A 26,488-nucleotide genomic window follows, 5' to 3' on the forward strand; every position below is an offset into this window, starting at 1 on the left:
TCAGCTCCCTAGGGAGGACGTTTCGGTGATTCCTACTCTTGGCTGTATTCTATTCAGATTTTACTGAATGGAAGGAAATTTCAAAAGTGGAACAGCAGAGTCCCCACATCAGTGTGTTTCCTGTCCGCAGCTCCCTCAAGAGTGCCTTTGTTTTGTGGTGAATGCAGTCCTGTCCTTGTGACGGCCCGTGGTTAGGAGCACGGAGAGCTGCAAGGTGACCGCTCGCACGTCTCTGCCCAACCTGGACCTCTAAGGGAACAGGGTTAGGGAGGTGCCTCGTGTGTGAGAGAGGCTTTGTTCTAGGACAAGATCACCCTGAGGGATACCCTCAGCTCCCACTTTACATGGTGTCCCTGTTAGTTCGACATTTTAATCAATCAGAAAGTCATCACTGATCAGACTCCGGTGACTTAATTCTGTCGGTCTTCTATGCCGAGTGTCCTAATTTTACCTTCTAGCCTGTCAGACCATGTAAATTTGGGAGTTTATGTGTCAGGCTACATAACAAGGTCCTTTAACAGCATTTCTAGTCCAAAGGACACATAAAATCTACCGGGATGGATTATAATAAAAGGCTGTGTCTTAAACAAATTTAATCAAAATAGCGGCTGCTACTCACTGATCAGGGGCTGTGTTTCCACCAACGGATTAAGCATTCTACAGGCCTCTCAATCCTTCCAACTGCCCATGAGGATCAAATTAAATATGTGATATAAAGCAAAGACAGCCAGCTACTGAAGAAATGCTACTTGCTAACATTTGCGAAGCACTTTGCAACTTCTAAACCCGTGGTATGTGCTCATTTCGACCATCCCGGAGGCTGGCAAGGCAGCTCGTGGTGTTTTCACGCAACAGGTCCAAAGAATGAGTGACGGAAGTCCCATCGCATGCCGGTCACCAGGACAGGTGCCACTTCCAATACCAGAATCCCTGCCGAGTCTGCCCAAGTATCCCCAGAGCGCAGGAGCTCTGCTCCTCCTTGAAAGCAAGTCCACGTCCAAAGTGACCCTGTGCGGGCGGCTGCTGTGACCACCTGCGGGCAGCCGATCAAAGTGAAGCACTTCCAGCAGTAATACCAGCAGCACTAGCAGTACTAACACCATCTTCAGCAGTGATACCAATAATAAGGAGCAGCAACAAGGAAGGCTAACATTCCAGGAACTTGCCACATGCCAGACATTACACTAACTTTATACAGCTAGCTTTTATTGAACTTTTTAAGATTTTTATTTTGAAGTAATCTCTACACCCAACTTGGGACTCCAACTTACAACCCCGAGATCAAGAGTTGTAGGCTCAGGACGCCTGGGGGGCTCCGTCGGTGAACTGTCTGCCTTCGGCTCAGGTCATGATCCCAGGGGGGACTGAGTCCCGCTTCGGGCTCTCTGCTTAGCGAGGAGTCTGCTTCTCCCTATGCCTGCTGCTCCCCCTTGTGCTCTCTCTCGCTGACAAATAAATAAATAAAATCTTTTTAAAAAGAGTTGTATGCTCTCCCAACGGAGGCCAACCAGGCACCCACTTTAATTTTACGAACTCTGTAAGGTAGGAATCATCATTGCCCCCATGTTCAAGGTGCATAATCCGAGAGGGTAACTTTTAAGCATCACAAAGCTGCTCCAAGACAGAGTCAGGCACAGTGAGGGCCAGGCCAGCACCACGAACCCCTGGCTCGCCCCGTCTGCCCTAGAAGGTGCCAAGTTCAGGAGGTGGGATGGGGAGTTCCTGTGGTCCCAAAGTTTTCATTCTTTAACCATGGACTTTGTTTCCTGGTACATTTTCCCTGGATATTCTTGAATGAAAGTCATCACAATAGCTGTATCGGTAGCAGACATCACACCAAATCAGAAGTCAGCTTCTGAGGATTAAACTTCAAGGAGACAGTACACTTCACTAGGGCAGGGGCTGGCCGACGTCAGCCTGCAAGCCACATCTGGTTCACCACCTGGTTTAATACAGTTTTCTTGGAACACAGCCACGCATTGTCCGGTGAATTCTTTCACAAGACAATGGGGAAGCCTGAAATATTGACTATTTTGCCAGTTGGCAGAAGTATGCCAACAGACCCCAGAGGGAACAAAAGCCAGGTAAATAGTGCCATCAAAGAGTGCAAACTAAGTTGCAGTCTGCAGCGAATTAGGTAACAGATTTCAAAAAAATCAATACAAGAAGAAATGTAGAATGCCTCATAAAGAATTTTGAAATTTAGTTATGTCAAAATAACATTTTGGATACATTGGGCTAAAGTATATTATTAAAACTAACTTCACAGAAACTAATTTCTTTTTGCGCTTCCACATAGCAGTAGGAAAAATTTTAAGTGACGTATATACAGGTCTCCTACTTTATTTCCACTGGACAACATTGCTCTGACAAATGAGACTGAGCCTGACTCTAGGAAGACATGGAGAAAAAGAGCAAGGTCAACATTATAATTCTATTTGCCTTGATACTTGGAGCATATCTTTACCTAAAATGAACTGTCAGACTCTTTTAATACGAAGCTTAAGAGACCAAATCAAAACATATTACTTTTCACAGGAGACATGATCCATTATTCAAAGATGAAAAACATGGAAAGAACGTAAAAGACACCCCAAGTAGTTTCCATGGGGCTAATGATGCTAAAGAAATTAGACATGAAGAATTTCCATGAACTCCAAATAACGTACAAAACATCAACACAATTCTCAAACAAAACATGTGTATTCTATTTTTCCTAATACATTTATATGGAGTTTCTAACATCACTCCAGAAGCCTCCTAGGACATTCAGTTGGCTTTATTTTTAACAGGCCACTGAACCCATCGTCTTTAGCATCTATAAAAACAATAAAAAGTGCACTACTGCGGGGGATCTGTAATAAAGCTAGACCGGAGCAGCCAGAAAGGGGCCACCCCCCCTCCATCTATTTGTTCCCCAAACCTGGCAAGTAAATGACTGGAAAGGCTACAGCTAAGGGCCAGCTCCCTGGTGTTCAGAACAAGCACTCTGTCTTTAATTGTGTCCGTGGGACATTTACCCATTTGAGTCTCAGTGACCATTGTGCTCACGTCACATGCTTGTTTCTAAACCCCACCAATGGCCCAAAAGCCACATGTATTTAACGTTTGGTCGAACACTTCCTTGCATTACAAGAATGCAAAAGCCTGCCTTCCTCCAGAGTCTTTTTTCCATTCTTATTCCTTTCCGGTTTCCTGCTTGTAACAACTGCCCGTGCACCTGCTGCTGACTTGTGTTCCCCTCCACGGCCATGCGTGCAGGGTACTGCACATGCCTGTGTTTCCTTCCTTCCTTTCCTGCATATACTGGACACACACGCTCCCAGCCCTGCCTCCCTCTGGGCCCTGAATTCCCAGCAAACCCGCAGGAAGTTCCCAGCCTTCAGGCCTGCACGCCAGACCCTTCCTGGGGGACGAGCTACCCAGGGCTTTCCTGTGGATGCCCTCCACCCCTCATGTGGGGAATACAGAAAGCAGCATGTTCCTGCAAAAGGGAACCCCTGGGCTGTTTAAATACAGTTGCTACTTAATTCTCACTGCTGGGGGGAAAAGCTAAGCTTTTCTCCTTGATTTAAATGCCAAATAGCAAATAATGGTGTCTAATATTTAAATATGGGCTACTCTGCATAAAAGATCTTCTTTTACCTCGGTCAAATCTCCCACTACCCTGTAAATACAGGCAAGTGGAGAAGTTAGGAACAGGATTTCCTTATAGACATGAGAGAAGTGAGTCAGTACAACTCGAATGACTTGCCCTCGGTGACGTGGCTGCTAAGCACTAGGTGCTCAGCGCTAGGACCTGTAAGTAGATTCCACGCTCTTCCGTACACGCTCTTCTTCCTTATGGAAGACCCAGAAGAGCATCCCTCCAAGTGTGGCTGGTGACAGGTGCCGCTCCACAAAGAGACAGACACCAGAAGTGGGAGCAAAGCCCTCAGGACCTTCAACAGCAATAAGACACGGACACATCCTTGAACGTCGCACTCCACGACAAACTGGCAATAAAAAAGGACTGCTCTCTTGCCACATACAGTGTGAGAAGGGCTGTTCTACAAGATACCAATGGGTAATGCTTATAAGAAATTCCTGATAATCATGTGTACACAATTTTAATTTTGCATAATTCCCTTTTTATTGTTTAAACGTCAATCAGGCTCAACAAATACGTGCGCCTGGGTGGTTCAGTCTGCTAAGGGGCTTCCTTCCGCTCAGGTCATGATCCCTGGGTTCTGGGATAGAGCCCTTCCCCCACGTGAGGCTCCCCGCTCAGCAGGGAGTCTGCTTCTCCCTCTGTCCCTCCCCCAGCTCATGTTCTCTCCCTTGTTAAAATCTCCCCCCCCCAATTTTATTTATTTATTTGACAGAGAGAGACACAGCAAGAGAGAAAATACAAGCAAGGGGAGTGGGGGGGGGGGGGGAAGGCTTCCTGTGGACCAATAAGCCTGATGTGGATGGGGCTCCATCCCAGGACCCTGGGATCATGACCTGAGCCAAAGGCGGATGATCGTCGGAGCCACCCAGACACCCCTCAATAAAGTCTTTAAAAAAATTTAAAGTAAGTGTATTTATCTAATTCCTTCCTCAAAACTGCTACAAATATTAAATGTCCATTCAGAAAATCTGATATCACACCAAAAAGTTCTATGAACTGTACACAAGTTATAAATATTTTTCTATTTCCATCTTTCCATCCTCATCTTCTCTACTCCTCATGTAAAGTTTTATTCACTGGTGGGATTCATCAACCCTCCCTTGCAAAGAGAACTCCCACTGGACTCAGGGCAGCTGTCCCAGGACTGAGATCATTCCAAGCCAACTGGGCAAACCCATCCACCTTGGATGGTGACATCATCATGGGAGAGTGAGAGATTTTCACTCTCCCAAGCTTCCTGTGGAGTGGGGCAAACCTACTGAGGGTCTCCTGGGAAGATTTTTCCTTCCTGATAAAAGGAGAGCTACTCTTCTGGCCCTGCTCTGATTCCTTTCATGGGTTAGTATTTACTCTAAGAGGACCACATCTTCGTTGGCTTGATTCACAGATGCATCCCAAAGGGACAACAGATATTCAAAAACTAGCTGTTAACCGAATGAAGATATTCTATGAGGGTGTGATGGTTGCCCCTATGGCAGCCATTTTGCAACCTTGAGGAAGGATAAAGAGAACTGCAGATACACTGATGTGAAGACCCAATACTGTGGGGCCGGCCTCCAAGCAAGTGTTTATTAAATATGATACTTATATGTATAAATTATACACGTCGTTGTCGGCAGAGTTAGTCTGTGTCTCGCCACTTAAGAGTCAAGGTTTTTCGAAAAGGAGACTGAGAGGTAGGAAGGGTGTTTGACCCACTTGTACCACCTGCAGTTAGATGGAAGAGGTCCTGTGGAGGAAGGGAAGGATTACCCCTGGGAAGGAGGGGGCACCCGTGGGGAATGGGCTTAGGCTCCAGCAACATCCAGATCCCTGGTGCAAACACAAGGTTGCTGTATAGCTGAAACTGCTACTGTGAAACTCTGAAAATATCCAGAAGGCACAGCAGAGCAGAGGTCATCACCAACAACATGAGCTGGTATACGATGCTCAAGCCAGAGGGACATCACGGGGCTGTGGTCATGTTCAAATCTAGGTCAAAGAAGTCAGAATCAAAGACCGAACGCATGGACCGAGTGCCGCGTGGCCACAATGAGAACCATGAGTTGGTGGCCTCATCTGAAGCAGCCACATAGCCAAGAGGCCCGGGACAGGGTTTTTCCTGGGAACACTGTACTCAGCACGTAGCAAGAACCCAGTAGAGGGAAGGCGGGAGGGGACCTTGTGGAGGAGGGCAGGCGAGTTCGCTAGTGACAGATGTTGTCCGTCTGGTCCTCAGGGGGATTACAAGGCCAGGCCACATGCCGGAGAGGGAAGGCTGACATCAGGTTCAGGAGTGTGGGAAGGCTTTGAGGGCAGGGAGGGCTCTCTCCTCCTCTGGGGCTGACGCAAACATGTCCTAGAACCAATCAGACCACATTTCTTGATATCCTCCAGCACCATGGTGGGACCAGAGAGGATGATGTGGGCATCATCTAGGACAGGCTGGCAATCTGGACAAAGGTCAATGAGCCTAGGGTCCTCACCGAAGCCCCGAGTTCGTCACTAAACCGCTCTCCTACCTGCCACAGGCCGCTGTTTTTATGTCTGGGCTCACACAGAGATCTTTCAAAGCGTGTCACTTACGATCTGACCACTTCTAAATATATGTACGCTGTGTTCCAATAAATAAAAAAATAAAAATTTAAGGCCCACCAATGAATCCAACTGGCACAAAAAGTGAAATTTCAGGGTGAATCCACAGGGAAATAAGAGAAACTAGGGGACTGAGGCCTGGGCAAGGAAAAGAAACAAGCTCAGAGAAAGTGCTAACCGGGGAAGGGCAAGAGGGCGGGCTGGCAGGGCGCATGGAAATTCCAAAGAGGTCACACGAATTTAAAATCAGAAGGTGGGGGTTCGAGATATATCTGTATCTATAAATCGGATCTGGAGAGTCAATTAACGTGTGTTGAAAGAGACTCAGAACAACAGAGAAATGGGTGGGGGTGGGTGGGCAGGAGGGAGACCATAGGTTTGTTCTAAATCATCCACAGACCCCAGTAAAGAGGACAGAATGTCCGATCTGCAGCATTAATCCCATCTGGAAATCCTCATAAAGCAGCCTCCCTCCTGGGGATAATCTGTTGCCATTTTATCTAATGAATATAATTAAACCCTTTATCTTGCTAAACTAAACCTCAATCTCACTGTTCATCACCATTCTGTTTCAAATGCTCCGTCCACCATACTGAATAGGTCAGATGCCCTTTTATTCACACTCGCTCTGAAAAATCAGGCCAAGAAATACACATTAGGAGGGCAGCTGTCTCTCTTTGCAGATGCTGGCAAGGAGGCACCGGCCAGGCACGAAACCGCTGATGTAGCCGTGGACCGGACCGACTCACTCACATAGTCACCGAGGTCATGACAACGCTGCAAGGATGCTGAGCCCGAAAACAGAAGAGCGGGGGATGGGACATGTGCCCAGTATGACCCTCCATGCTTCAATGTCCACAGCCTGGAAAAATCTGCCAGACGGACATTTCTAATGCTTGGCCCAAGTTTTCTTTACAGTGTAGTGTTACCTCCGTTGGTACTAAGACAGACCGCCATGGGCGCAGAAATTGGTCTACAGATAATGATCAGGAGAACAGACAACAGACCGGTGGTCTCTTGCTTTCAGGTGTTGAACTTCAGGGTCAAAAGACTTCTGAGCCACTGAGAGACAAAGATCATTCACCATTTGTAAGTTTAAGGAAGGAGACGGAGGAGAAGGGGCGCTCCGAGACACCTGCTACAGGGGCAAGTGAGGACTGACGGGTCTGAGCAGTCCTTTTAAAAAGCATGAAAATAAAAATGGCAACTGGGAAAAATCTGAGCCCCCAAGGAGAGATGTCAGTTATTAGAAGGAGAAGGATTTCATCAGATGCCTGTTCGCGGAGGGCTGGAAGGGGCGTGAGAATCACCCCATCCGGTTGCCTCGCTTCCGTAGGGAAGGAACAGAAAGTGGGCCACTCCGCATTCACCTAGACAAGACAGCTAAGGAAGGAGCTGGGGCTCTGATAACAGATGTAGCAGACTTATAAATATTCATGACTATGGGCGGGGTTATCAGAAAAAAAAGTCAAAGAAAAGAATTTTACTTGAAAACTCTTCAGCGCAGCCTGTCCCTGTGGGGAAATGGTCATGTGTTTTTGCAAGTCCTTGGTAAATTCTACTTTCTAGAAGGAAAATGAAGGCCTGGTGAGAAGGGGGTGCCGGTGACCAAAGCCTCCCTCCCAGGAGTCCTTTCTCTTGCTTATTCATGTATTAAAGTGGTTGTCTGCAAGTCATAATGGGAAATTAGCCAGCCTTAAACACAGCCAATATCTGCTAAGTATAAATTAAGAACAGCACAAAATATTCCACTGAGCGCTTGGGCGTTGCTAGGAAACGGGAGGTCAGGCAATGCTCGAAGGCCAGGTTCTTCCCATCCCGGCGGGCCCTGCAGCAGCCAGAGCCAGGCCTCACATCAGATGCCGCCCCCGCTGCCACACTGCCCCCCACATGGTTAAAGAGCCCAACGGGTGCTGTGCAGCCCAGCACGTTTCTCTATAACCTGGTGCCTAAGAATCAGTACGAAAGAGTTTTAAGTTGAAGACTCTTCCACTACCTAAGCAAAATGGTAAAAAAAATAAAAGGAATATGTATAGAGACAGAGCAAACACGTTCCGAAATTCGAGAAAGACACAGTGAACAGAAGACAGGCATGACAACGAAGTGTTCTTTTTCTCCTCAGAATGATCTAACCATCCGCTTCCTTCAAGGACCCATTTGGCCGTCACCAGCACCCCCATTCTACAAATGAACAAGGGTCCTTAAATTCTATCTGCGGGTACAGTGTCAGCTTCAGTGAGAGGAAATGAATGCCTCGATTTGCTGAGACCACCACCCAGTCACCATCGCTGGGCTCTTCCAAGACACATGCACATCGCCTCCTTCCATAATGACCAGCAGGATAATTATCATCAGCGGCCACCATGTGCCAGTCTGAACTGGAGGTCCTGTAGACATGATCACAGTCAGTCCTGTAATCACCCTAAAAAAGGGTGACTTCTGGGACACCTGGGTGCCTCTGTCAGTTAAGCGTCTGCCTTCGGCTCAGGTTAGAATCCCAGGGTCCTGGGATCGAGTCCGGCGTTGGGCTCCCTGCTTTAGTGGGCAGCCTGCTTCTCCCTTTGCATGCTACTCCCCCTGCTTGTGAGTTTAAGCTGTCTCTGGCAAATAAATAAAATCTTAAAAAAAAAAAAAAAAAAGAGGGGTGACTTCTATCCTTCTTCCATCCATGAGAACACAGAGGACTTAAAAGAACCAGGGACATGTGGCTGGTGATAGTGAGTGCAGCATTTTCTGTAAAACCTCACTCAGTCCACCCTAATACACAGCCTCTTGGTGCATCTTCATTAATTATTGTAATCCAATAATGTTTAAGGAGTAACCCGTTTTATCATCCTGTCACCCACTTTTTGTCTAAAGGACAGACTCACTAGCAAATAGCAAAAAAAAAAAAAAAAAAAAAAAATCAACCTGTTCCCTGAGAATTATGACAGTTTTGCAGCGTTAGCCCCAGAATATGTAGAAAAATGGGCCCGGTTTGGGTCAGTGCTAGTCGCTAGGCTGGAAAGGGTAGGTGCTGACTTAAAGTTCTGTGATTTAGGCAAGAAAATCGTAAGACTATAACCACGACGATGCTAGATGCCAGAGAGCGTTTCGCAAATGCTCCTGGCTCCGTCTCCCCGTTTGCCTCCATCAGTGTTTTGGCATCTGAGGCTGGTCAGGGACCATGAACAGAAACAGAAAGGATTCAGACATAATCTGTTCACATCTTCGCTGCTTCTTAGATTTTAGCGCCCAATCCTCAATAGAGTTAATATGCAACGGAAGGGGGTCTATCCCTTTATGTCCCACAGCAGTGCCTCCCTTTGTGGCTTACAGTCCTCCCAGCACCGGGCAGAGGACGATCTGTGTGTGAAACTGGTCACCCCAAGTGTCCAGAACAGAGAACGAAAGCCCGTGCACCCAGGCCAGTGGCAAAAGGCCCTTCCAATAGCTCAAAACCACATTCTCAATCACAGAGCTACGTCAACAGGTTGTAACAAGGAGCGTGGATGTGCTGGGAGTGGGCAAGGTGAGTCATGGAGAACAAGAGACGATTGTGTGGTGGTTCATTTTTTCTAATCGAGCATGAGAAGGGAAAGGCTTTCACTCCGCGGACCCTGCAGAGCCCCAGGTGTGTGTAAACCAGCCCCGGCTCAGCCTCAGACAGCAGGCGCTCCCAAGGAGAAGTGGCCCATCTGCCCATGCCACCAGGCTATGGACAATGACTGCTTTAAGAGATGGTCAGGTACATCGTGTTTTACAGATTTTTTTGTACCTTTTTGCACCTCTGATACCTGGCTTGGAGGACTGACAGATGTGTTAGAATCCTAGAAATACAAACCAGAGGACGTCACAACAAGGTCCAAACTGGCCTCCCAGCTTCACAAAGGACCTCAGTTCCCTAATTTACATGGCACCTGTGAGAAAAAAACCCTAAGATCTGCAAGTGGGTCCGATAAAAATTCAACAGTCCAAGCTTGACTGGAATTGATGTAATGACATCAATGAATCAAATATATAGGCCACTGTTTCAGAGTTAGTACTAAAGCAAACGAACCCTGAAAAGCAGTGAAGGAGAGGAAAAGAAGCCGGGAGAATTTTCTTTCTGCAATTTCTCAAGCCGCAATGAACATACTAATGATGCTTTACTCTCGGCCCTTACAATCTCGTGGAATTGGACTTCCAAAATTTGTTTCAGTCCTCTACTTCTGTATTGCAATAACCTTAATTAAACTGTGCCAGCGGAAACAGTATCCAGGTATGTTAAACAGATTTCATATCCAAACCCTTATCCTTTAAACTCTGTCTGGCTGAAAAGCAGAAGTCTGTTACCCGACTTGAGGACGCATCTCCAAACTTCATTTTCTTGTGTATCTAAAGAGACTTTTTAAAAAGCTTTACTTAACAGTTTCTAAAACATTCGTTTGGTGGTAAAGGTTTCAATATAGCCTTATAACCGTGGAGGGGGTTAAGGTGGGGGACGCTGCAATATTTTTAACAGGGACACTTGTCTTGCGTTTCATAAAGGCCAATTTTGAGTGTAACCCAGTATAATTCCAAAGCTAAACAGTATTCCCTTTTAAGTGAAACAGTGACAAATGAAGCATCTGGCACACTTTAATGAGCTGTTTTATCCTTTCAGAGTGGCTGAAACTAGGCCACCCATTCATCTGAGAAAGTGGGTAGTAGCACAGAACAATTACGTAATCCTGCAAGACACACTGATATTAAGGGCACCCCCCCCCTTTCAAATTTTCTAGTCTCACTTACTAGGAAACAAAACAGGTTAACAAGTGACTCAGTACATCGGGAAAAATGTTAAACGATAAGCCATTTTCTCTTTTCACCCTCTATTCAACAGTAAAACTCAAGGTTCAAAGCCCGAACAATTGGGGTAATAAAAATTAAGCTGTACATAGATGCCACTTTTACTGAGAGCAAAGGAAAAATAGGATTAAAACCAAGAGATGATCAGCACTGACACCATAACCCACTTGTGGCCAAGCAGGGCAACACTGCCTGCTGGGGGAGGTTTGGAAATGTCTAGAGACCCATGGGGGCTGTTACCGGCATCTAATGGGGAGAAGGCTACTGTTGCAGCAGTCCTACGGGAACCCCCAGCAAAGGATCACCCCGTTCAAAATGCCAACAGCGCCAACACTGCGATAATCTGCTAGAACCCGATCACTAAGAAAAACCCGTAAGCAAGGAGGTGGAAGGTAACGTGAAATTCTGAGCACGTTCCAATTTGAAAGGCGATGCAGGGGAGGCAGACCAGACCAGAATGAGAAATTTAGAGACCCCGGGGGGGAGGGGGATAACAAGTGGGTTATAACATTACAACATCAGCCAAGGAGGCCAAAGCTTAAGAGGAGGGTTTGGGGCTGGGAAAGTACAGTGCAGAGGTACTCACCTCGCTGAGAGCCGGCGGGGAGCAGCGAGCATTTCTGCGGGAGCGGAGCGGCCAGGTGAGGAGGAAGGCAGAACCCAAGGCTGTGCCTCCAGCTCGGGGAACCGGTCAAGAGCACGGGGGAGGGGAGGAGGCCCAGTCAGACAGGTGCCAGGAAGGCGGGGTGGCTGGCGAGGTCACAGGCCTTCGGGGGGTGAGGGTAGGGGATGAGGAGGGCGGGGCAGGGAGAACTACCTGGGAGCTTTCCTCAGAAGGCAGGCAAGGGCAGCTTTGACGGCGGAGCATGAGAAAGAAGAAAATGGGCATGGACTCTCCTTGGAAATGTTCAGCAGTAAAAATACTGCTCGGGCGGGAGCATGCCCTAGTCACTCCCAACTCTCCTCCCTTTTATGGATATATCTATTAAACATTACAATATTTACATATATTTAATCCAAAGAAGTGTGAGCGAGGAGACAGAACCCAGAGAGAAGGAACCGCTGACAAGCACGGAGAAAAACGGACGGCCTATAGTCCCGGGAGAGGCAAGAAAACATTCCGTCAAGACAACAGGAGGAGCCCGTTCTTAAGAAAAGCTGCCTCAATTTCAACTCCCCGTGTACTTGAATAGGAGTTTCTCCCACGACCGCCCTGGGAGGGGTATTAAAAAGCAAACAAAACCAAGAAACTCGTTCAGTCTTCACCCAGGCAAAACTATCTATTTTTAAGTCAGATTTCTTTGATTATACCCCCCAAGATGTCCAGGTTATTTCCCATTTCTATATCACCTTTGGTGAATTTCTCATTCATGTGTTTTACTCATTTTCCTGCCAACACATTTGTTATTTTTTTCCTGATTTCCAAGAGCTCCTTTTTAAGGCCATAAATCCATTTTTACACCTGTTGCAAAATATTCTTCCTGTTCGCTCTTGGCCTTAATGAACAGCAGGGCTGTGGGGATGGCCAATGTGCATGTTGTGATGAATTACCTTTATAAGACAATCTTGAATGTGCTCAGGTATAAATACACATGAATAATACAGGATCATTGTTTATAATAAGGGAATAGTCCAGTAATAGAATAGTAATAGAACCTACTTGAAAGTATAGCTGTGCAAAAAAGCACAGGAATGTTGTTAAGATACAGTAAGCTACTAAAAGTTATAAAATTAAGAGCAGCCTCTAAATAAAATGCAAAGAGTTTAAATTTGTATTTTCCCCATTTTCCAATTATTTTATAATCAGTAAGTACTGCCTTTATATATGGAAGAGGGGTGGAGGCAAAACCCAGTTACCAACTGTGGTGGTGCTTTTATTATTGTTACTGGGTTGTAGCATGTCTGTGTATCAGGGAAAGAGCCAGCCTGAGGCAGGACCAGGGGGACACTCCAGAGTCAAAGATCAACACAGCAAAATGCTGAAGACACTAGGAGGGGCAGAGAGCCTCCTCCATGGCTGTGAGGAGACCCAGCGAGGCTTACTTAGTCTCTGAGCCCGAGCACCACTACAACCCAGGCCCTTTGCTCCAGAGTCACCCAGGGGGATCACTGCTTTGGGAACCGGCTCTCTGTAAAGTTGCTGGGTGGGCAGTGGTAGCTTTTTAGAACAGAGTCACTCACAGAAATCACACATTAAGGGGGCTGCCTGTGAAAATGCCAACGCAAGGCCATTTAAGTTAGCCACCCCCCAATCAATCAATCAATCACCCCACAGTTTGCATAAAACACAGAGACAGTCTGAGACTGGGAGTGGCTCAAATGTCAGACTGGGGCTGTTCTTCTGATGGGTGGCTATTTCCAGAAGTTCAGGAGGAACAGCCAAAGTTGAAATGCACAGCTGGGAGGCTGAGTGACTGTATGGCAGTGAGCACAAGGGAAAATGCTACCCCATGCCCGCAGTTTGGTACCTCCCAGGTCGGGAGCCAGCAGGGCAGAACCCACAGATCTCTGTAATCAGAGTCTTCCCGAAAAGTATCCTTTAACAGGGGAGGGAGTGTTTTTTGTCACTCAAGCCAGCCTGCGAGGCAGTGGGATTCTGAACCTGGGGATCTCCGTACTGAGATGTGGGTACGGAAACTCAGTGTGAGAGAGGCAGAAGTCGGTGGTACTTTTCCCATTGGTGCCTAACAATCCACTTTCCCTCACAGTGGTCATTAATTTTATGTCAGATTCATGGCTGATAAGATTGTTACACCTGATGGTGAAACCTCACACACAGGGTTTTCACCGGGCACTGGAAAAGTTATTTCCCTGAAAGCAGATTTGGCTAAGTAGCCGTCAGCCGCATTATTATTCGCTTCTTTTAAATGTAAGTCAATTTCATATGAAAGACCACCTTCACATTTAAAACTTGCTCCCTTAAAGGGTGCTTTTAGCAAATGAATGGAAATCAACTGAACGCATTCGAGCCCGGTGGAGGCAGAGATCAGCATTTCAGTCACTCTTCCTTACGCTCTTTCTTTGGGGACACTTTGGGGCAACTAAGAGAATCTCAATAAACAGCGCCTCATCAGGTGTTTCTAGGCAGACTGTGAAATCCCGGCTCCAGTGTGCTTGTGCCGAATCAGCATAAGACAGTCAACAGGACCAGGAGACTCCAGACCCCGCTCCATCCCCACGTTTGTGTACAAACCGGTTTACAATACAATTGAAAAAGAAAGGCTTCTTCTCGGGCAAAGTTCCTTACAACGTTCACCCGAAGTACAGGGCAAGGAAAAGCTACAGGTCTGTAGTGTGTACTTTTAAAGTGAAATGCCTCGCGATGACCCATTCAAACAAAAGAAACCACTGCCAGCGACGTCCCCTTCTAACCTCATTAAAAACGAGCTTTCCTATAGAAAGCAAACTCACTACCAGGAACATAACCCATTATCGATGCCTGCTCAGATAACGTCCCTTGTGCGGACAAAGGGTTTGCAGCTTGAACTCCTGAGTACAATCCAAATCAACACTTATTGCCTGTTTAGAAATTAAACCTTTCTGATGCTCAGAGAGATAGGAAAGCCGGTTTCTCCTAGGCTTAAAATACTTCCCCACCGAATCTTACCCCACCGTGATCGTTCCCGGGCCCGTGAAACTCTTAAGCAGCTCAAAAAAGAGAAAGACTCCTACCTTGGGTTCCTCGTGTCCCTTCAGTGTCTGTCCACTGTAAATGGCTGCATCTTGAGCAGTCCGGGACACAAAAACGGGCTTTCTTCAGCTCGCCACTGTTCCCAGGCTTTTATGCCGCGTCTTGGGCTCTGCCTGCTTAATTCATTCCCGATTCTACTGAAAGGAAGGCCAGCCCGGGGAGGCTGACGGGGTAGCAGTTGCTGGAGACGGTTTTAACTGCAGGCGCGAACTGACCACCTCCCCTGCCCCAACAGACATGTGAAGACACTTGAAGCCCCCCTCCCCACAATTTTCAAAGAGGGCCTATTACTGAAAAAGAAAAAGCCACGAGACAAAATCGAGCAATTTAGTGGTGACCTTGGAAAGTCGACCCTGAGAACAACACTCTTTACTGGAGCAGAGCTTCACTTGTGCCTATTATCCTGGACTTTGCATAGCACCAATGAATGGTTGCCATGACAACATGGTAAACAGGATTCCAGTGACCCCGGAGGGGTGTAAGGGGATTGTTTTGTTCAGGGCAAAGAATAGTTGCTTTAATGCTTCCTTTACTAAAATGTCCTGAAGAGGTAAGGCTGCTTTTTTATGAGGCATCTGTAGGGGATGCTCTCAAAAGTCAAAGATGTTAGCCATGGGTGCTCTAGTTACAGGAGAGCAGGTAACACGTGGGGCAATCAGAAAGACAGGAAGAATTCTGGAAGGTTCCTCGATGCCAGGGCGCGTTTTCCAGGAAGTATGTGGTGGACACGGAACCATCTCCAAAGGCTGTAAGACCAGCCGAGAGGAGTCAAAGGGGCTGATGATGGAGAGGGAGCTCTAAGATGTCCTACCTCCCTCCTGTTCCCTGGAGAAAGAGCATCTCCCCGGTTTTCTCGGGTGGTTTTTGCAGGTTTCTTCCACAGAGAACAGTATCCTTTGCATTTTACCCTGCACAACAGAGACCTAATTCTCAGTGCTTTGTCTTTTGGCCAATCAGGAACAATCCTATTCTTGGGAACTATTACCTGAGAAAACGTTCGTGGCATTGGGAATAGACTGGGAATACTGGGCATTCTGACTCTTCCTGACCCTGTGCATGTCAAAACTCAGAGCCTTACAATACAGTTAGCTTTAATGTTCATTTTGGACCTTAGAATACTGGTTCATTAATTGTAATAAATGTGACAAAGTCATGTAGAAGGTTAACGTGAGGGAAAACTCGTGTGTGTGTGTGTGTGTGTGTGTGTGTGTGTAAGTGGGACCGAGAGTGATATGGAAACTCCATGCTCTATGCTCAAATTCTCTGTAAGTTTAAAGTTTTCTAAAAATATAAAGTCAATTTGAGGGGCACCTGGCTGGCTCAGCTGGGAGAGCATACCACTCTTGATCTCGGGGGTCATGCATTCAAGCCCCACATTGGATGTAGAGATTACTTCTAAAGAAATAAAAGACAAAGTCCATTTTTAAAAATTAAAATAAGTGTCATCCCATAACAGTGTCAAGGAGTAAAGAAAATTTAACCAACCAACCAACCAACCAAAAACCAAACACACACATACACACACACACAGGAGCAATTATGACAATCTGCCAAAGATAGGTGATTTAAAACTGAACCCAAAAAGGAAAAGGGGTGGCAAGAGTCTTAGGAAGCTTCTCCTTGTGATCCAGCCTAAACCGGGCTTGGAATCTGTGAGGACGGAGTGACCTCATGCCCTGGATCTGGCGGGAGCGGAGCACAACCACCCGTGACCTTGGCGTAGGGTACCAACGAATGACCCTGTGCTGCAGGCAACCCCGGGAGTGCACAGAGGGAGAGCAGCCGGAGCGGGGCACAGGAGGGGCCCTAGTAAACACGGTCCTGGGCAAACAGCCACCCACAGAAGAACAGTAAAAACGTGAACACGAGACAAGCACAGACTGTATATTCAGGCGAGCAAAACTCTCCCAAACCAATTGCCCACAAGAGCCCTGCGATAGTCCAGCATCGTGTGCTGATGTTTGAAAGGCTGAATCATATTGAAGATATCGCCCCAATCCCGACCTCCTGGAATATCTCCAGGGCGACTTCCACCTACATCAGTCAGAGGATCCAGAAGCAAATAACGTGCCTCATAGAAATTAACTAGAATGAAACCTGTAGCGGTCAGGATTCAAAGTTAGCAAGTCCACAGGTGCCGGGCTGGCTCAGTCTGTGGGGTACCGGCTCTTGTAAGTCAGAGCCCCACACTGGGTGCGGAGGTTAGTAAAGATAAAAATCTTTAAAAAAAAAAAAAAGTAGCAAGTTAAGTCTCTATCTCAGTAAAGTTAAGCACTCCTATACTATGACTAAGCTCACAATGTGCGCGGATCAGCAATGCAATTCACCATCATCTCCTGAGCACAGACCGTGGCCTGGACACTGAGCTAGGCAGCAAAGACAGGAAGGTACGTCCTACAAAGCTGTACCTGGTTAAGATCTTCCTTCTTTCGGGAACACTTTATTCAGAACATAGGATTAGGGTAGAGAGAACCATGACTAAAAACAAAAAGTTGCGGCAATTAAGATCAGTTAGGCTAAGGACAAGTAGGAAGAATAAAATGAAAGAGAAAAAGATTTAGGAAGAACAGAGCAAAAATTCAAGGTAGGAAATAAGCCACATAATCATCAGAACTTTTTTTTTTTTTTTAAAGATCTCACTTATTATTTGACAGACAGAGATCACAAGCTGGCAGAGAGAGAGGAGGAAGCAGGCTCCCTGCTGAGCAGAGAGTCTGATGATGTGGGGCTCCATCCCAGGACCCTGGGATCATGACCTGAGCAGAAGGCAGAGGTTTTAACCCACTGAGCCACCCAGGCGCCCCAATCATCAGAATTTTTTAAAGAAATGTTTGGTCTTTGTTTAAAGAGAAAAAAAAGGATGGGGAGAAGGGATTGCCTGGCTGGTTCAGTCTGTAGAGCAGGTGACTCTTGATCTCAGGGTCCTGAGTTCAAGCCCCACCCCCCACCCCCCCCCACAAAAACCTAAAAACAAAAAACAAGAAAACAAGTGGCAGGCAGCACCTGGATCACACAAATATTAGTCCCCAGGACTGAATGTGCTGAGTTTATCAATCCATCCATGGCATCACGGGGCCTGTGGAAATAGAAGGTTTAGGTTTTCATGATGTCTGCATGGCGCCCTCACTTCCTGTGTGCCGGCAGCCTGTCGTGGGTATCGTGCAAGTGAGGGCTCCCGTCCGATACGAACAGTGGCACCACGACAGGCAGGGATACAGGTCATCAGGATTCATTTAAGTGCAAAGCGCGAGCATCCTCTCAAGTCCTCAAAGACCAGCATGTGAGAAGGCTGATAGGTCCCTGCTTAGGGCTCACAGAAGGGGCTCCACGACAAGGCCACCACGATGGGCTAACCCCATCCCAGCCCTGTCCTCCGCCTGATATTCCAATTTCCAGCAACTATGACCGCAGCGCCCCTCACAGACCTCACCGCTTCCCTCCTCTGGGGCCTCCCCTCGGCACACCCCACTCCTCACTCTTCCCTTAGAGAAACCACCCTCCCAGCAACCACCTCCGCCAGAAGCCGTCCTCCAGCAGCCCCTGGCCCGGGGCTGATTCAGGGGACCCAAGTCCTGCCTTTCTGGAGGCTGACAGAATCTTTGAGGACACTGTTCTGCTGGCTTCAAAGGGTGAAGAAGATGTTACAGGAATGGAGGATGACTCCCCCAGGAACCCGAGCGCGCCTCCCATCAGACCTCCAGAAGGCACCGTGAAGAGTGTCCGCTGGGCACGTGCTGGCAGGTGAGGACAGCCTCGCCTTCCCCACATTCGAGGCTGGGAACTGGCGACAGCCAGGGCCTCACAGCCCCCAAAGGCTTTGCTGATAGTTATCAGTCCACTCCCTTCTTTAATTCTGTCCTGCACTTCCTCAGGGCTCCTCTGAGGAATGTTAATGACAGACTTTTGGGACTGGAACTCATTTGCTAAAACACCAGGCGGGGACAGAAGGGAGAGATCACAGGCCACAGGACACCCTTGGGGAGAAATTCTGCAGAAGCAAAGCAGGTTTCCTTTGTGAGGGAAATCTCTTGGTGTTGGTTGGGGCACTTTGAGCCAGAAGCTAGCACTGGCCAACAAATCACAGCAGAATGAAGCTAACCGGCTACAGTGCCGTCTAAAATATTGTCTAATGGAGAAGTCCGCCCTTTGTAAACTCCAAAATTCTAAGCCGACCGGAAGATGACAGCCTGTACTGCCGTGTCAGGCAAAGAATTAACTAGAATTAACTGCACACAAGCCCCGATGCAGAGGGAGGCTTTTTGTTTGTTTGTTTTTTGTTTTTTAAGTTTTTACTTTAATGCCAGCATAGTTAACACACAGGGTAAGAATGGTTTCAGGTACACAACATAGTGATGCAACAATATATCCCTGGTGCTCACCACAAGTAAACTCCTTACTCCCCATCCCCTCGTCTCCTCCCCTCTGGTGACCGTCAGTCTGTTCTTCATAGCCAGGAGCCCGTTTCATGGTTTGCTTCTCTTTTTTTCCCTTTGCTTGTTTGTTTTGTTTCTTAAATTTCACATATGAGTGAAATCATATGGTATTTGTCTTTCTCTGACTTATTTCATTTAATGTAATACCTTCTAGCTCCATCTATGTCTTTGCAAATGGCAAGATTTCATTCCTTTTTCATGGCTGAGTAATATTCCATTGTAGTAAGAAGTAGGCTTTTTAAAATTCACCTCCTAACTTAGCACCAGAACTTCTCAACGCTACTGGAATATCCTTTATACAACACCTAAGGTTAGCTACCTGTTGTTCCTAAAAAAAAAAAAAAAAAAAAGTCTACAATTATCAGAGCTGAATTGACATAATGTTCTAGCATTTCAGTTATATCTCCCTGCTTGCACTTGCTTTTCAAAGCAAAACCAAAAATCCCAGCAAAACACAAATATCCCAAAAAACAAAAACCCTGTAATATTTCCCACAAAGGATTTCCAGAAGCTTTAGGCCCAAGCACCCACTCCAACCCTCACACTTGTCAAGGAAGGGAGGCAGCCTGTCTGTCCTACAAGCTCAGGACCCACTGGGCAGTGTGTTCACACTCGCAAAGCTACCACTGGAGTCTTGGATATGCTGGACCTGTTCCTAAAAGCACAAAGCAGTTCCTCCACTTTCTCTAAAGCCACACTTCCTTAGGCCACAGACTTTAAAGCCACTGTTTTCATCCCTCTGGTCACAGAATTTTCAAAAATAAACCCTCCAGAATCTGCCCAAACCCATGACCCATGTTCCTGAATGATCCACAATATACCCACATACATGTAAGCTTGAATACATCCTTTCAAGGTTCCCTGATGTACAAATGACTGGTAAAAGGTATGAGGCAGGAAGCGACAATATCATCCCTTTGCTCCAGAAATATATACTTCCCACCCATGGGGAGACGGCAGGTAAGATTTTCCTCGTGAAATTTTAGAAGCACCAATCTTTGGACCAAAGAAAACTCATAATAACCTCCAAAGGAGGGTAGTTTACACACATTTCATAGACCATCATCACCAATAACATCTGATATTTTCAAGGGAACCAAAGGAATGCTAAGCAAGTCATAATTAACTATTTCCATATTCTAATTAGCATCTTCACACTTCAAATCACACCTACATCTTGAGCCTCAGACAAGTCGGTTCACATGTCTGAGCCTTTACTTTCTGGTTGCGTTTAAAATGGTACCAACATGGTTTTCCGGAGTCTCCTACGGCCCATCTCTTGGTGAGCATTAATTACTGTCTGCCACGGGTGAGCTGACAGAGAGACTGTAAGCAGTACAGAGGAAATAGGAGGTTGGGCTGGCTCATTTCTTTAAATGCAAAAACCAAAGCAATTAGGCACAGCCAAATCCCAGCCAGAAAAAATAAACATCAAAAAGAGGTAATTTCTTCAACACTCTGCCTGCTGAAGGGTTTTCAAGCAGGCCTAATTTCAAAAGCTTTTCAAATTACACTTTAAAGGAAAAATTTCATGTCATCCAAGAAAGAAATCAAATACGGGAGACACCGAGTTTCTCAAATTAAAATTTCTATCCTTATAGTAGTGCTGGTTTGGCGAGTCCCCATTTCCCTGAATCTAAGACACCAAACCCTATAACCTGCATGCAGGTGACACATCCCTAAGACGAGAAAAGAGCCCCAATTAAACTACGGCTTGCCAAAAGTTGTAAAATGCAGCCCAACACCCAGGCCCTTAAATTTTGGGAAAAAATGGCACACTTGAAGGATGAACTATGGTATTATTAACACTGCTGTAAAGAGAGGAAGAGGAATGGGTCAAACATTTCTTATGAGTATAGACCCAAAGCGTGAAGTCCATTTGTATTGTAAATACTGTTCACTGAGGTTCTAAAGGGAAAATATAAACCAGCTGACACTGACATGGTATATTATTATGTCTTGACTAGTAATTTCCTACACTGGGTCCCCAAACTACCTATTGTGTATGCTGCCATGTTTGTGATTATCAAAGACATCGGGATATAAATTAGCAACGGAAAGACGAGCTACTCTTTTAAGCTACCAGAGCAGAGGCACAGATCTTCCACATAGGACCCACCTCAGCCGCTTTGCACCATACAAATACCAAATTCCCCACCATCGCAGCTCATAGCAAGCTAGCAGACTTAACAGAGTTAGCTAGCAAACTTAGTTAAAGAAAGCATCTACTTTTCCCTTCCTAGAAGACAGAGCGTTCAATTTTGTGGTTCTAAGAAACATTTTTAAACCATAAATGAGGAATCACTAATATTAAAGTCACAGGCAACTGGTAAACAAGATAAAAAGATCTAGCATCAGCAAAGTCATCAGAATGCAATGTAAGTCTTGCGAGAGAACAGCTCAGGTCAGCTTCCTTTGCTCAAGCCTTATGAGAATAGCGCTAAGTTTTTCAACATGTCTTGTGGAAGGGAGGGTGATTTCTCTATTTGGGGGGTTACTAAGAGCTGATATTTCCCAAATCAAGATCATTTCCACTTTTTAACAACATCTTAGGGTGGGGTACCCATTTAGTCATGGATTCAGCAGCTACAGCCATTGAATATTAAGTTTTCTTTGTTTAGGTAGCTTCTCATAACATTCATATTGTTTCTAATCAGGCTATGGCATTAAAAAGCTGACCTCACAGAGCTTACCCATGAAAACTGACCATGGCAGCCTTTCAGGAGTTCTCAAATTAGGCCTGACCACTGGGTTAGGGTCCTTCAAAATCAGCGCTGCTACTTAGAATACAGACTCTTCATCGTGTTTAACAAGAGAGCAACATGAAAAAAGAAATCAACCACAAAACCTACACCAACTATCTCTTTCAGATAGAAGCCTTCTCAAAAATTTCAACCAAATCCTCAAAAAAAAAAATTTGTGAAAGCTTCACAACATTTCCTTTTAAACCAGATTTCTCTCAAGCATAATCGCATCCTTCAGAAGCAGACAAACAGGCCCAAAAGACGAAGGGAATTTTTCCATTTAATGTTAGGTTATAATAATGTTATAGTAACACTTCGAACCATCAATGATGAAAGGACTTTAGAGAAAGTGCCCCAGGAGGCGGTGTCTTTGAAGACCCAGACCCAGTCTAGCACTGCTGTAAATCTTACCTTCTGCGTGTTTGGCTTGATACAGCGAACAAAGAAAGGATTAGAGGAGCTTAGCGTCGCCATTAAGGAATGCAGAGAGTCCTAGTAGAAAGGAAAAAGTATATGTTGACTTAGTCTCTTACTATGCCATTCTTTCGATTTCTCATCATTTTAGGCAACGATCAGAAACAGGAATAAAAACCAGTATCAACCATAGGATTAGTAAGAATTTTTACTTTTAACATTGTCATTATAATATAAAATAAAGCCAAGATCCTACAATTGGTAGATATGATTTCACAGTATACCAAGCTCATTTGTCACTTCCTTGAAATAGTATCATTAGAAACAAAAATAAAAACATCGTGTTAACCAGGAAAAAAGCAACCCTAGGCTATTTCAATGTTGCATACAGAAAACCTGTTCTCTGCCCTCAGAGTTCTTTTTCTCCTAATTCATTATTTCCATCAAAATGACCGTCTCTACCAGAGTTCCACCATCTCTCAACTCTTACCCTCAAATCACCAGGCAGATCAGTGTTCTGTAATACTGCCTTTTTTTTTTTTAAGATTTTTTGCTGTGGTGGTTGTGAAGAATTTTTAACATTTCCCAAAGCAGACACAGCTTATAATAAGCACTCCCCACCGGCTTCAGCTCCTGGCCCATCTGGTTTCCTCGTCTGCGTACGTACTATGCCCACCTCTCACAGGAAGCAAATCCCAGACAGCACGTTAGGTCATCACGCAAGTATCAGGATGTGTTATCAAAGGCTACACACTGTCAAACATGTAAGTAACCACTGTTATCATCATCCTAAAAAGCTTTAACAGGAATTCCTTAATACCAATTTTAAAAGCAGCAACTGTCTCCAATTTCATATTAAATCTTCAAGTATCTCAAATTTCATAATTTTTAAATGGTCTGTTCTCTGGGGCCCCTGGGTGGCTCAGCTGGTTAAGCGTCCGACCCTGGGTTTCAGCTCAGGTCATGATCTCAGGGTCGTGAGATCGAGTCCTGTGTGAGGATCCGTGCTCGGCCCAGAGTCTGCTTGAGGAGCCTCTCCTCCTGCTCCTCTCCCTGCACTCGGTCTCTCTCGAATGAATAAATTTTTTAAAAAAATGCTTCTTTAAATCAGAATGTAAATGAAGTTCTCATGTTGCAGCTGACGGGTCTTTCGGTCTCTTTTTTTTTTCTTTTTCTTTTTTTTAAGATTTTATTTATTTATTTTACAGAGATCACAAGTAGGCAGAGAGGCAGGCAGAGAGAGAGGAGGAAGCAGGCTTCCTGCTGAGCAGAGAGACTGATGCGGGACTCGATCCTAGAACCCTGAGATCATGACCCGAGCTGAAGGCAGAGGCCTAACCACTGAGCCACCCAGGCGCCCCTCTTTCGGTCTCTTTTAAACCACTGGTCTTCCCTCCATTTCTGGCTCTTTTTTCTTCTCACGATCTTGCGGATGACACTGGGTCTCTACAGCACTACACTGAGGTGCTACTTCTCTGCTTCCAGAGCTTTAGGATTTCTCACAGATGACAAAATGGCGCCGCACACATGGCCCTTCATGGCTTCTGGTATCGGTTTAACTCCATACGAACTTCCTGTCAGCTGGTCCCCTCTAGTCACAGTTTTCCAGGGACAGGACTCAATGCTCCGGTCTCAGGACCCCTTTCTCCTGCCTGGTCTCTCGACCCAGAAGGTCTGCCCACTCTCTGCCATTGCCTTGATTCCCAGAGCAATATGACTGGATAACCACGAAGCCTTCCAAGGCAACTCCAGGCAATGCTGCCCTGGAGGAAGGTAATGTCACAATTCCACCAGAAGGCGAAGAGTCTAGGTTATAGAGTCAGACAGGTTTGGCTCAGATCCTAGTTTCAGTCCTCAGAGGGACTGAAGGGGTTTCCATCTCTCTAAACCTCAGTTTCCTCATCTGTGAAATGGGGACCACACTACGCACTGAAAAGATTGCAGGAGAAACGAACAAGACCACGTGCAGAAAGCAATTAGCCCAGTGACTGGCACATAATACATACACTACAAGGGGCAGATCTTTTTTATTATAACCTACCTGGGTCGAACCCGCCCGTCATACCACACAATCCAGCACCATCAGCAACACTGGTGTGTCCCCGGCTCATGGCCAGCTGCCCTATAGGTCAGACCTCATGCAGAACCCCACCAGAGCCATCCCGCTCTGAAGAACTAAATGAAAGACCCTTTGAAGGCAGATTTAATAAATGTCTATAGACTGACATGCCTCCATTTCTCTTCATGTTGGGATCTGTTACTTGGGGCTGAAACAGAACAATTAAGTTTGGAAAATGGTCTTTGTATGCTCTATCTCTAAACTTTCTAAAATGGCCAAATATTTATTATTTATTTATAAAGATCCTATTTCTTTATTTGACAGAGAGAGAGAGATCACAAGGAGGCAGAGAGGCAGGCAGAGAGAGAGGGGGGAAGCAGGCTCCCTGCTGAGCAGAGAGCCCAATGCAGGGCTTGATCCCAGGACCCTGAGATCATGACCGGAGCTGAAGGCAGACTGGGCCAACCAGGTGCCCCCCAAATGGCCAAGTATTTAAAATGCAAAACGAACGGTCCTTATTTTCTCTGAATTCTGGGTCTCTGCACAAGGTAACTGACACTGATCTTATTTAAATATGCGGTCACTTGGTCCTTACTGCAATACTGTCAACGTATCTGGGAAAAGTACAAAAATCCAAACACAGAAAGAAATATGCTCTATATTCATCGGCGCCTTTAAATACAAATCAAAGCGATCCCACATGGCCCATCATTCCTTCCACTTAGGATAAGTAGTTATTTGTTTTTAACAAGACAAAAAAAAAAGGCCAAACGTTTTCATGTGACTCAGAAGAAGTGTATTTTGAAAGCACTGTCTGGTGCCAGAAAAGAAAAAAAATAAATAAACCAACACTTCCAGGGACCTCACATCCCCCCAGTTCCTGCTTTCAACTCCTAAAACCAGAGCAACCGTGGACTCCTGGAAGTCGGCAGCGAGACTAACCTTGAACTGTGAGCTGACTGTGGGCCGTCGGTGTTTGCTTCCACATTTCAAGGTATCCTGGTTATTGCGGCTTGAGACGTGTTCGAATAGGTCATAGATAAAGTCGAATCTGTGTGAGCAGAGAGCAGAAGGGCCGTTACTAGGTGCTGGATTACGGTCATATATCATGCCTGCTCCCACTGCAAGTGACCCACGGAGTCCAGGAAGAGCTGGGCAGCTTCCAAAAATTTCAAAGCCACCACTGCCAAAGAGCTTTACACTGGGGGAAAAAAAAAATGTATCCACCTTCTGAGCCCTAGGGTCTTGCAGAAGAGAAGCGGATGGGGATAGAAGTGGCCCAGGGAGACAGGCCACCGAGGAGTGCTGCGCTCCCAAGGGCCACCTAAGTTCCTTGCAGCCTTGATGTCTCTGCCTGGAGGAGGGAGATGTTTCTGCACAACTCACAGAGTGTCTCCCAGGCCCACCCGATTCACAGGGGGAAAGTGCTCATCTGCCGTGAAGCCCACGAGCGTTTTTATCCTGCCTCCAACCCTTCCAAGCTATGCGGCTCGGGAAGATGCTGGACTTAGCTTCATTTTTCATTTGAGAAATGAGGGTAATTTTAGCATTAATGTTATTGCTAAAAAGTACTATGAAATTGCCACTACTAATAAAAAGTAGGGCACCTGGGTGGCTCAGTGGGTTAAGCCTCTGCCTTCAGCTCAGGTCATGATCTCAGGATCCTGGGATCGAGCCCAGCATCAGGCTCTCTGCTCAGCAGGGAGCCTGCTTCCTCCTCTCTCTCTGTCTGCCTCTCTGCCTACTTGTGATCTCTGTCTGTCAAATAAATAAATGAAATCTTAAAAAAAAAAAAAAAAGTAAAAGGCCTCTTGATAATTTCTTATCTTTCTAGCATAGAAGATGCTCCAGCTACGGACTGTGAAGTCAGGGGAAGGGCCGGTGGCTGCCCTGAGAGCAGGGAAGGCTGGGCCAACCTCTGAACGTCCCTCCCTCCCAACACAGAAGGTCAAGGCTGCTCTGCCACTTCTCTCTTTGCCCCCATTGCTTTTTCGCTTTTGTTCCAGGCTGCTATGTCGTGCTCTCCCTTTGAAGTTCTTGAACTGTGCTGTCAGCACTGTGGAGAAAAGCCTGGGTTCTGTTAAAATGTCACAGGTGTCAAAGGCAAAAGAG

The 26,488-nt window shown here is 46.1% G+C and overlaps 1 protein-coding gene across 1 annotated transcript in view; it reads right to left on the bottom strand.

The window, feature by feature from the left end:
- Window positions 1-26,488, bottom strand: part of MYO10 (myosin X) — a 211,565-nt gene that overhangs the window by 49,976 nt on the left and 135,101 nt on the right. Inside the window, exons 18-19 of the mRNA XM_059416933.1 lie at window positions 25,319-25,427; window positions 22,315-22,395 (exon numbers count right to left, since the gene is read on the bottom strand). Of these exons, the coding sequence (XP_059272916.1) occupies window positions 22,315-22,395; window positions 25,319-25,427 (190 nt within the window). The remainder of the gene's footprint in view (window positions 1-22,314; window positions 22,396-25,318; window positions 25,428-26,488) is intronic.

This window comes from Mustela nigripes, chromosome 12 (genome assembly GCF_022355385.1).
Source record: "Mustela nigripes isolate SB6536 chromosome 12, MUSNIG.SB6536, whole genome shotgun sequence".
NCBI classification, from domain to species: Eukaryota; Metazoa; Chordata; class Mammalia; order Carnivora; family Mustelidae; genus Mustela; species Mustela nigripes.